Here is a 12,937-nt window from a genome sequence, read left to right on the forward strand (position 1 = left end):
ATATATTGGCTGATCATTATATATATTCTTTTGTCAAGTGTCTATTTGAATCTTTTAAATCTATTGGCTTGCTCATCTAATTTTTAGTTGAATTATATTTTCAGTGTTAGCATATATTCTATATAACATCCCATTTTCAGATATATATATTGCAAACATTTCCTCCCATTCTGTGGCTTGCCTTTTCATTTCCTTAATGACAAAATCAATTTTGGCTCAAGGTATTTATTTACCTGTTTCCATCCATAGAATAATCTCACAATGTCTGAATATCCTTGTTTCCTCAGTGAAACCTGAATATGCAAAAAATGTTGCATTGGGGCCTCATTCTACAGCAAATAGGCAAGTCTGCTATCAAACTTCATAACTGAAACCATTGAGCTGGGACAAATGGAAAAACAGGGAAACCATCATTTGTTTAATTGGCACTTAGATGAAGAAAACCTAACTGTATTGAGCAACTACTATAAGCAATGAGCTTCTACATTTATTATCTAACTTCATCTTTACAACAACCCCATGAAATAGGAAATCATATCCCCACTTGATAGATGGGGAAACAGAGGGCCAACTGAGGTCACATACCTAAGTCAAGGTCTCCCAGACAGGACAGAGCTAGGAGTCAAACCTAGGACTTCCTAGTCCTAAAGTCATGCTCTTTTCATGATAAATAATGTGCATATCAGTGCCCTGAGAAAGTTTACAGCATTCTCAGTCTATGCTATAGTACTATCACCCAACTCCCGGGCTGTGACTGCCCTACAATGATTCTCAGAGAGTCTCAGAGCTGAGCATTTTTTAAAAATGTACATATGACTCCCTGCTGATCTCCCTAACACACACACACACACACACACACACACACACACACAGCCCTAATCATTCTCTAGGGTAGAAATGGGTGAGAAATAAGAAACAAAATAGGCTTTAAGAAAAGAAGGACTTGGGGGATCCCTGGGTAGTTCAGCAGTTTAGCACCTGCCTTCAGCCCCAGGGAGTGATTCTGGAGTCCTGGGATCGAGTCCCACATCGGGCTCCCTGCATGGATCCTGCTTCTCCCTCTGCCTGTGTCTATGCCTCTCTCTCTCTGTGTCTCTCATGAATAAATAAATAAAATCTTTAAAAAAAAGAAAGAAAGAAAGAAAGAAAGAAAGAAAGAAAGAAAGAAAGAAAGAAAGAAAGACTCATGAAACTCTCTCCTAGCAAAGAGCTGGTGAAATCTCTTTGCAATACTGGCTTCCCACTTTACTTAAAATTCATAGGACATGGGCCCTGATGAGAGCCTCCATCTGCCAGACGAGAGGTGCATCCAGTGACACTTATTCTTTATCATATCCCATGTCTGCTTGCAAAGGGGAACTGAGAAGCCTTCTGTGTGCAGAGTATGTTGGAGTCCAGAAGGTACATATCTTATGAAAATTTGATATAAGAAATTCAGAGTGACCCAGAAGATAAATTAAGATGTAGGGATTATGTAGAAAAATTATTCCTCAATATGATAGGAAGTATATAGGAAAACATATTCCTATATTAGGAATAATAGGAAAATATATTCCCATTTCTAAATATGTTTACTTTATAGGCAATGCCTCTAGAAATGCGAAGTATTTGTTTACAAGTTACAGCCGCTTGAATTATTAGAACCTACCCTCAGGGTAAGATTCAGGAGAAATGCAGAGTATCTCTAAAACCGTTAAGTCAGTGAGAGGGCAGGATTCAATTTACAAAAGTGTGCTTTACATAAAAACAGCAAAGTAAGACTTTTGGGCAATAAGATTTCAGGATTGTATTAAAAACACAATTCAATGCACAAATGGTGGCATTCATTTGCTAAGGAATATCTTAAGTCCTTAACTATCCTGAACTCCATTTTTTGACAGGGACAGGTCTTTGGTAAATTTCTGAAACCATGAAATATCATTCTGCCCACTCAGCGATTCCACACGAAAATGAATGAAACCTTACTTTGTGCCAGGCACAGTTCTAGGTGCTACGGAAACATCAGTTAAAAAAAAAAAAGAGAGAGACAGAGGGGATCCCTGGGTGGCTAAGTAGTTTAGCGCCTGACTTCGGCCCGGGGTGTGATCATGGAGACCCGGGATCAAGTCCCACATCGGGCTCCCTGCATGGAGCCTGCTTCTCCCTCTGCCTGTGTTTCTCCTCTCTCTCTCAATCTCTCTCTCTCTCTGTCTCTCATGAATAAATAAATAAAACCTTTAAAAAAAAAGAGAGAGAAACTTGGTGAGTTGTCTTGTGGTGTTCAAGAAGTTACTGAAGACAGTGTGTGATACATGATAAGCAATTGAATATGTGTTAGTTATCATCATAATTTTATTCTTAGAGATTTTGGATAAAAACAGATTGCCAGAGATAATGACTGAATCCAACTGAAAGCTAACAGCAATGGTGCTGTGGCCCCTCCTGGCCGGAACCCGGCCTGGACTCCCTAAGCTACCCATTTGGCCTGGAAGAAATAAGAGGTGAGGCAGACCCCAAATACTCCCATTGGCTGGTACACTATTAATGGTGATGTTAAAAGCTAGAAAATGCATTTTTGCAGCAAGTCCCACCAAATGATTCCCAGGAGAGGTATCAGCTACCAACTACCCTGGCCAGCTAGCTCTTGGACTAACTCCTTCACATCATGGAACTTATGCTTTAGGGACCAACAGAAAGTGTGGAAGCAAAGCTCCACATAACCTCATGGCCAAGTGTGATGTGATTACACAAGGCAATTTCATTCAGGTCAGTTGAAGCAACCTGTGCAGAGAGTCAGGCACTCTTTGATGTGGAGATGCCAAATTAAGAATCCACAACTTCTATGCATGAAGAATTCACAACCACAAATCAAGAGTAATGGTACAATGGTAAGAGGGGTCCAGCCGCTCGAAGGAGCTTATCAGGGGGCTCCTCATTCCAGGAGAGGCTCAGAGAAGGTGTCTTGGAAGACATGATAGCCTGAACTAGATCTCAAAAGATGACAATGAACTGCCCAGTAAAGGAAAATAAAGATGTGAGAGATGAATGTGGAGTCAAGGTGCGGATGCTGTTTGTGAGGAAGGCCAAAGCAGGGCAAGGGCTGAGTACAGAGCCTCAATGTGGAAGAGAAAAGATATGGAGGTGGGGTGGAGGCTGGCAGGGGCCAGGCAGAGGAAGGTACTCCAAGGCTGTAGGAGGGAGCTTAAGTTTATCCAGTAAGGAGGGGGCTGGAAGGCCCTGGGAGGGTTCCAGCAATCAAGTGAGAGTTCAGATTCTATTTAGGTGTGGTTGCTTGTGGAGAATGGATTTGATGAGGACCAGGCTGCATGTGGGGGGCAGGGCACAGGAAGGGGAGCTGGGGAGGGCCCCGGTGAGGTAATAAGGAGGGAGGGCCTTGAATAATTCCCACGAGGGAGGCAAACTCACTAGAATGTGGTAATTGGTGGGGTGGGGGCAGGACACTTGAGTCTCAGAGGTGATGGCAGGCAACAACAACTGGCACTGTGAGCATTAATGGCCAGCAGTCAGTGGATAAGAACAGAGGGCATCAGCCAGGGTGCGGTTCACATGTCCAGGAAGACCCCACATGCCATGTATCCACCAGTGTACCCCCAGACCAGGAAGCATGCAGGGCAACATTGGCACTCGACAGTGAGAAGCAGGCCTTGGATGCCCTAGGCCCCATGGGAAGAGGTTAATTAAGAAACCTAAGGATGGTACCCATGCCCAAAGGCAGAAAACAAGGAAACCTACCTGGCCATGTGAGCCACCTAGACAGAACTGTTGGCTGCTGAGTCCTCAGGGCCTGGAAAGGTGCCTGACACACAGGTCATGTAATAAAGGGAGGAAGGGACATGTCTGCCATCTCTGGACAGGTGGGAGGAGAAAAGCCCTGGCAGGCTCCTCAGGAGCCCATCATCTCTTCTCAGAGGCCCCCACCATGCCAGCCCTCGCTTCATCAAGTCAGTCCCGATATCCAGCAGCTGAGCAGTCAGTGGGAAGAAAGGTCCCGTCTCTTCTTGGACTGAACAAGCTCCAAAAGACATTGAGTTTCCATCTCCTCCTTGTTAAAGGCAAGAGAATGTGAGTGATGAAGGGTGGGGATGGTTGGGCTCCCTAAGGGCTAGATGAGTCCTCCCTCTCTCCAGGCCTATGGAGGCAATGAGGAGGAAAGGGGATAAGGATGGTTGGGCTCCCTAAGGGCTAGAGGAGTCCTCCCTCTCTCCAGGCCTGTGGAGACAATGGGAAAAAAAGGGGATAAGGACGAGGGTAAGTAGCTTGCTGACCTTCTACTGTCAAGCTCCAGATAAGGCACTATATGCTCCATGTGACAGGGACTGTGTCTGACTCAAGCACTAGCATGTGTCCAGGGCCTACCAGGTAGGACCACCAGATTTAATAAACAGAAATAGAGGAGACTCGTTTAAATGTGAATTTCAGACAATGCGTAATTTTTAGTTTAAGTATTTTAGTTTAAGTATTAAGATATACTTAGACTAAAAAATTATGCATTGGATAAAAATGCATAAAAATTATGCATTTGAGGACTGTATTTTACCTGGTAAACCTATTAGCAAGGTATCATGTAATTACTGAATATATAAACACATGTGCACTGGAAAAAGACATCCCACCTCATTTCTATTACTTGCCTTTTAACCACGAAGTGACCTCTAACTCCTCATGTCTTGTCATATTAGAAAGGAGGAGAGGCAAGGCCAGCTGACCTAGCTGGTGGTCTGTTTTTCCTGCTCTCCTAACTCTAGACTCATACACTTAAGTTAGACTACTCTCATGAGTGTTTCTCTGTACTTGAGGAGGATTCAGCACATTGAATAAACATGTAACTCAACAAACTTGAGGTTACCCAGACCCTGAAACTTGAAGCCAGTTGATTGGCAGCATCATATCCATGGGAATTTGGAAATGGGTCCTAGAAGCAAGGTTTGATAACCTTTTAAAAATGTGTGTGAAGTGGGCAGAGGTACTTAGCATAAGATTTTGTCAAGTTGCAATCAGCTTCATTGAACTTTTTATGTACAAGTCAGAGAAGGTGCACCAGGGGCTATAAACTAGAGAGAAACAGGAAAGCCAGAGTATGTTGCAGAAAACACCGGCTTCTCCCCGGGGTTGTTTTAAAACACAGACAACTTTCCAATAACCAAATTTTCAGTGAGTCAACCCCCTGCTACAATGGGGGATAGGGAGAAAGAAATAAAGAGGAAGAAGCAATAGAACCACAATGGGGACCCTGAGCAAGGCCAGAAACCACAGTGGGTGCAAGGAGTGAAGGCCAGGAAAATGGAAGGTCCTGGGGCCAATTAGATTGACAGTTTGATGAGGCATGGACCTGACCCTGTCCTGTTCAGTACTGTGTTACTTTTGCATGGTACATGATAAGGATTTTGTGACTTTTTTTTTTTTTAGGATTCCATGATTTTTTATTAATTAATTTCCATTAATAACCTTTCATTTCTCCCCTTGAAACCTTAAGCTAGAATTGTGATCTCCCTATTTCTTTGATGTTGGCATTTGGAAGGTATCTCCCTAAAATCAAGAGAAAATAATGTTTACTAATAGCAGCAATACAGCACTTAGAAAAATCAAGGTAAATTAAGTTTAAATCAAGCTAAAAAAGAAATAGAGCTGAAGAAAAAGGAAACATGCTGTACATATCACACTTCTGTTATACTTAAAGATGCAAGTACATATGTGTGTATATAGAAACTTATAAATGTGGAATATATGGCAACTCTTTGTTATGTGGTCTATTAACTTCCTGTGTCATGGATTATGAATAGTGAACAAAGAGGTAAATATGTAGATACTCTAGCCTCTTTGTAATAGTTAATAGCTTGTAGTTTTTTACCACTGGGCAAAAAATTCAAAGAAGAATTGTATTTTCCATTGCCATGCATGTGAAAAATTACCAGGTTTTATATCAGGCTATTTTGATCCAATTTAAATTTTCATGAAATTTAATACTGCCGTCTTTTATCTGTTAGTGAAGTTTATTTCCAGGTTACACTAGGAAGCTTCCTAAAAAGCTGCTGCAGTCCTTAACTCTGTCCATTAACTAGAATCACCCAAGTAGTTGAAATACACACACTCCAGATTTTTTGGGAAAAAGAAAAAGAAAAGAAGTACAGGTAAAATCTGAGTGGAGATAAAATGAAATACTAAAAACAACCTCAATAGCTCCCCCCAAAAAGAAAGAATTACAGTCTTACAAGTTTACATTATATATAAAGTGGTATAATACCAATTCAAGGTGGGTACTGGCAAGATAAGGATGCATAATATGATACTTAAAGTGTTCACTAGGAAAAAGAAAGAGAATGAAGAAATGGAGACAGAACAAAGCAAGAAGCAAAATGGTAGACTTACTAGGAATTATAGCAAATAAAAATGACCTTAACATTTTAAGTTAAAGATTATCAAATTGGATAAAAAGCACGACCTCGCCATAGGCTATTTATAAAAATCTCATAATGGCACATGTAGGTTGATTCAATGACAGGTTAAAATATAAGGGTGGGAAGAGATATAACATGAAAACACTAGGCATTAGAAAACTGGTATGGTTATAACAATAGCAGAGAAAGTAAACTTCAAGACAAAAAAAAAATTGCCAGATACAAAGAGAAACAGTTAATATAATAGGCTAAATTCCTCTAGAAGATATTACCCAAAATCTGTATGTTCTAAATAACAAAGCTTAAAAATACACAAAACAAAATGAGCAAAAAAATTTTTTAATAATACATTTTTATTTTATAAAGAAAGGTTTTAGACCAATGAGCTAGGAAAAACTAGAAAAAGAAAGCTGATTAATTCCCAGCTAAATAGAAGTGAGAAAATAATAAAGACAAGAAATTAAATCAATAACAGAAAATGGACAAAAATGTAAGAAAAGCACTCAAGACAAAAGTATATTATTTGAAAAGATTAACAAAACTGATAAACATCTTGCAAAATTGACCCTTAAACAAAGCCCAAAACTATATTAGAAATAAGAAGGGTCATTACTACAGATCCTATAGACATTAGTATTATAATAAGGAAATATTAATAACAACTTAGATATATTTTACAAATTAGAGGAAAAGGACAAATTCCTTGAAAAACGCAAATTAACAAAAACTGACAGAGAAGAACTTGGTGATCTTAAGAATCCTATTTGTTAAGGAAATTAACAGAGTATCAAAAATCTTCCTATTAAAAACAAAACCATGCCCAGATGGCTTCTTAGTAAATACTATCAAATTTAAGGAAGAAATAATATCAATCTTATAAAAACTCCTTGAGAAAATATAGGGGAAGGGACCACTTTCCTATTCATGCTCTGAGGACAGCATAACCCTTATACCAAAACCTAACAAGGACATCTCAAAGGAAAGAAAATGATATTCTTTACAAGCATACACAAAATTCCTTATACAAACATTACCAATTTATATCCAATAATATAAAGGTATTATAATACATTATGGCCAAGGATTTCAAAGAATGTAAATCAGGCTCAACATTTGAAAAGTAATCAGTGTAACTCATTCCATTAATATAATGAAGAAATCTCATATAATCAGCTAAATAGAGGCAAAAATTAAGTCAAAATCCAACATCCATGTTAAAAACATTCAGCTAACTAAGAGTATAGGGGAACTTCCCTAGTCTAATAAGTCATCCACAAAAATCCTACAGTGAATGTTCACACTTAATGGGAAATACTGAATGCTTTTCCTCTAAAATCAGGAACAAAATAAGAATGTTCACTCTCACAATTGCTATTCAATATTGTAATGGAGATTTTAGCCACTCTAACAAGACAAGAAAAAGGATTTTTAAAAGGTACAAGTATTGGCAAGGAAGAAGTAAGACTCTCCTCATGTACATGTGATATGATTATATATATAGAAAATATATTAGATCTAATAAGTGAATTTAGTGAGAATATAGAGGTCAATATAAAAAATTCAATTACATCTCCATATAACATTAAGAAACAGTAATTAAATTTTAAAAGCAATTCCATTTGAATAAATTTAGTTAAAAAATGTGAAAGATCTCTATACTGTAAATTATAAAACATGCTAAGAAAAATTAAATTCCTATATAAATAGAGAGATAAACCATCTTCTTGGATTTGAAAGACCCAGTACTGCCTGAATTGCTTAAGAGATTCCATGCAATCACAGATAAATACAATCAGACTTTTTGTTTAAACACACACACACACACACACACACACACACACAACCTGAAAAGCAAGTCCAAAATTGTATATGGAAATGCAAAGTGCCCAGACAAGTCAAAACAGCCAAGACAATTTTGAAAAAGAACAGACTTAGATGGCTCATACAACTTGATTTTTTTTGGTAACACTTTTGAGATACTAAACATATCTCAGGATAGAGTAACCAGAACTCTCATGCATTGCTCAAATGAGTATAAAATGGTACTACCTCTCTGAAAAATGGCAGTTTCTATAAAGTTGGACATACACATATCTAATTACCCAGCAAATCCTCTCTAGGTATTTACCCTAAGAAAAATGAAAGACTTGTACAAGAGTATTCATTGTGTCTTATTCCTAGCAGCTAAAAAACTAGACATAACCCAAATGTTCAGCCCTGGGAAAATGGACTTAAAAATTGTGGTTTATTCATTTAATGTTACAACTCAGCACTAAAAATTAACAAACTACCAACAACACTGAGGAACATGAGGACATTAATGATGCTGAACAAAATAAACTGGACATACATACTCATACTATATGTTGCCATTTATATGAAGTTCAAGACCTGACAAAACTAAGCTTTGGGGATAAAGTTCAGAAAGGTGGTTGTGAGTGGTGGGGCTGTGGTGGTGAGGTGAGGGGCAACTGCAAAGAGGGAAATGTTTTCTATTTGGTTGGAGCGTTCATTACACAAGGGTATATGTTTGTCATTGAACTATACCCTAAAATCTGTACATTGTTTCATATGCTAATTAAATCTCAAAAAGCATTCAAAAATATTTTAAGTAAGATATTGGATGTGAGGGATTCACATTTTCTTCTGGGTGGCTGGGATTGACTGATGTTAGCGTTACCAGAAGTTCAGTCTGTAGGACTTGCTGTTTGAGAAGCCTGGAATCCCAGTGCAGAAGTGTGGCCAGGCCAGCAGTAGCCAGGCAGCCACACAAGCCAGCAGCACACCAGACTGGCAGGGCTTCTCGATTACCTTACTTTTAGAAATCCCGGCACCAGTCTAGCCGTTTGTGCAGTAAATTTCAAACACACACCGATTCTAAATTACTCAGAAGTGAATACTCTAAGAAGCAGGATTGCATAAGGACGAGAGAACACAGGATAAAGGTCCAAAATCTGGAGTTCTATTCCCAGTACGTCTACTCCCAGACCCTGTGATCTTAGGCAAATCCCCCAATTTTCTGACCTTTAGAAGGTGGTGATGACACACAGCTGCCTAGACAACCTCCCGGGGCTTTGAGGAGGAATAGCTGAGAGGCATAGATGGAAGCCTGCTATAAAATGCAAAGCTCCATGTAAATTTATAGTATGATTACTGTGTTGTTCAATAGCCTGACTCTTACCTCCCTACCCGCATATGCATACACCTTGACCTATTTTTGAAAACTTTAAATTAGAACCTTTATCAGAGGTAGAGCATTCTTAACAGCCAAGAGTGTTGTTCTGTTTCTTTCAGAAACTGTGGAGAAATGTTGGTTTGAGGCTTCTCTCACCTGGATATACAGATAATCAAGAGTCAGACATCACTCTTAACCTGAGCATTAGACTTCAAACACAGACTCTTTCCTACTCGCAGCTAGAAGATGAAGCCCCTGCTTGCCTCTCCCCTCTCACTCCTTACTGATGCCAGGCAGGAGCTCACACTCGTCTTCAGGGAGAAAACCCTGAGAGCCATCTCACCTGCTGACGAAGGTCAAGGCCAAGGCTGTGGCCAGGTGAGGCATCAGCCGAAGGGTCTGTGTTTGGTGCTCAATGATCTTGACTTCTTCCTTGGCTTTAGGACCAAACTGCCTCCGGCTAGAGAGAACCAAGCAGACACAATTTTTACCAAAATTCAATAGGCAACTTCATTTCCTGAGCTAAACATGTCAAGCAGCCATTTTGCCTTTCAAATGCTTCAGAATAAGGAATGCCCAAGTCTCCTAAAATGTGATTAAGATAATTAGATATCAAAAGTTTCTTAGGACAATCCAACAAAAAAGCTTTTCAGCTCTTCTGGAAATTTATTTCCCCACCATGGAATATTTTTAAAGCATCCTATCTATTTAATTAATACACAGAATAATTTTTATGCCTTAACATTTACATGGCATTTTATAGTTCCAAGTGCCCTGTGATCATTAATTATTCAGCTTTACGAAGTTTGTGACATAATTAATAGGACAAGCGCAATATCCTAGAACATATTTCAAAAGGACATTCTCAACAAGGAGGCAAAGCTAACCCCGGTGCTCCTGTCAGATTCATGGGCAGGCCATTACTTTCAGCCCACCTAAATCTCCCCTGCAGTTCCACACAGAAGGGTGTTCACATCCTGCCGTAAATCCTGTGCTCTGTGAGCAGCTGCTGCATTTCGCAGTGGCATCAGTGGCATCGGGGCGGATGGTAACCTTCCTCAGTGTGGTTCCTGAAGTGGCCTGGGATTATCCCTATAGGCAACACCCGGGGACTAATCTTACAGAATCCCTCGGCAGCAGATTGCAAAGAGCCTGGCCTTTTGGAAGTCACCTCCTCCCGAGCCCTGTGGTGCTCCCCAGCCCTGGGCCTGGCAGATCCTATTTTTGAACACCTGTGACCTTCATATTGATTTCTGAAAGACCATCTCACACACACACACACATGCATGCACACACACGTGCACACAGGTGCATGTGCATATTGGGATGCACACACATGCACACAGGGTACTATATTATCTAACAGGCAGAGCAGCCTCCTGCTTCAGACACCAGTGAAGGGAGGATATCTATCCATCACAAGGAGAGAAGGGAAACAGAAATTTAAAAACTTTTTTATATTTGATAGACCTTCTTAAACATAATTTGATGCTTTAATATGGTCTTTATTTGTTCTTAAAAGAAGGACACCATGATCTTCTTCGTGCATACTATGTCTAGAATTCATAACCTGTCCCTGTTGTGTGGGTGGGAGGTGGTAAGGACACACATGACCAGAGGGACACACAAGGGGTGGCTTTTGAGCTTCCCCAGGCACAGTCTAACCATCCTACCGTTGGTTGTCTGAGGATCACTACCCAAGTCTGCCCTCTGTCTGCCCCAGTGTACACTGACAACAGTGGGGCATGGCATCAAATGAGGCCGGACAGCCTGTAGCGAAACTTCTCAGCTTTTGCTGGAACACTGCGAAACCAGTAAGAAAAAATCACAGATCCAATAGTGGCATCATCATAATGTCAGGTCAATTTAAATTCCATTTGTCCTTGTTCTCTTAACTTCCATTTTTCAGTGCTATGATTATACTGTAGCTTTTTCTATGGTCGCTGTGGCTGAAATTTTGTGTACCAAAGGCATTCACTGACACATGAGATCCACTCCTCTGGGGGACATCTTCGCACCTGCTCTGTGTCAGCACCACTTTAGGTGCTGGGTGTCCACCAGGGTCAAGAAGGCTGAGGCCCAGCTGTTGAGCTCACAGCTCTAGACACAGAGAGAACTAGACCAGGTGATGTGGGCAGGAGAGCCTTGCATGTAACCCCACCCCCATCTCACTCTGTCAATCACCAGTATTTCCTTTTTCTTTTTTTAAGATTTATTTATTTATTTATTTATTTATTTATTTATTTATTTATGTATTCATTCAGAGAGAGCGAGAGAGAGGCAGAGACACAGGCAGAGGGAGAAGCAGGCCCCATGCACGGAGCCTGACGTGAGACTCGATCCCGTATCTCCAGGATCACACCCCGGGCTGCAGGCGGCGCTAAACCGCTGCGCCACCGGGGCTGCCCACCAGTATTTCCTAATGTGCTGCTAGAGGGAACTTTATCCACACAGCACCAGGAAAAGAAGCCCCTGATCATTACACCTTTTAGCTTTTGTTTTGCTAAAAAATAATTATAATAGCAATGCCATTTTAGAAAGCATCCCATCAAATTATGTTTTTGTGTGTGAAGTGTTTGTCTTGGCCCCACACACAGTATGAATGAATGCATGGATGGATGGATGGATGGATGGATTTTGCCAATGAGGAAATGGAGATGAAGCACAATGCAATAGCTCTCTCAAGACCTCAGAGAAGGTCTTCGGATGGGATGCCAGGTCTGACCCCTGACCTGGTATGGCTTACTTTCCTAATTCAGGTACACCTTATAACCGTCCCATTTCCCCTTTGATTCTCACAATTCAATTAGGAGGCCAGATGCAGAGCAGAAAGAGACCACCAGGAGCCCATGTGGCAGGGCTCAGACCTTTTTTTGTGTTGTTAGGGAGGAAAGAGTTTCGCTGGTGAGCTGCCGCAGACTTACCAGGCAATTTCACAAAACTCAGGAGATTACACAAGACTCTGACTTCCCAGGTTTTCTCAAAAACTAGGAAGATCTGGTAAATCTGGACTCCATTCCCTTGATCTGATCCACTGGAGCTCAGAGCCTGCTGACTCCTCCGTTTAGGACATGGCTGTTCCCCAGGGTCCCCTGAGCCCTTTCTGCTCGCTGACATTACCGGCAGGCCTGGGAGGCACTGAGTCTTCAAGCCCTGCCACAGGGGATTTCTCTTTTTCACCCACAATACATTTACATCAGCATCCTAACCTGTTAATTAAGTTCTGGGATTATGATATACGGCCAGGCGTAGGCATTCTCTATGAGTCTATGAATTCATTAACAGAACCAGGGGGCAAAACAGAACAGCTCTGGCCAGCTCATACAGCATGAAATCCAAATGTTTCAGCTTGGCATTCAAAAGCCTA

The 12,937-nt window shown here is 40.7% G+C and overlaps 1 protein-coding gene across 4 annotated transcripts in view; it reads right to left on the reverse strand.

The window, feature by feature from the left end:
* The window catches only part of ACOXL (acyl-CoA oxidase like), a 348,364-nt gene that overhangs the window by 181,338 nt on the left and 154,089 nt on the right, over positions 1–12,937 (reverse strand). For 3 of the 4 annotated variants that reach the window (XM_077843323.1, XM_077843322.1, XM_077843325.1), the window contains exon 11: positions 9,914–10,030. The exons of the other annotated variant lie outside the window; for it this stretch is intronic. In XM_077843323.1, the coding sequence (XP_077699449.1) occupies positions 9,914–10,030 (117 nt within the window). The remainder of the gene's footprint in view (positions 1–9,913; positions 10,031–12,937) is intronic. 4 annotated transcript variants of the gene reach the window in all.

The sequence above is a fragment of the Canis aureus genome, chromosome 12 (genome assembly GCF_053574225.1).
Source record: "Canis aureus isolate CA01 chromosome 12, VMU_Caureus_v.1.0, whole genome shotgun sequence".
In the NCBI taxonomy this organism is placed as follows: domain Eukaryota; kingdom Metazoa; phylum Chordata; class Mammalia; order Carnivora; family Canidae; genus Canis; species Canis aureus.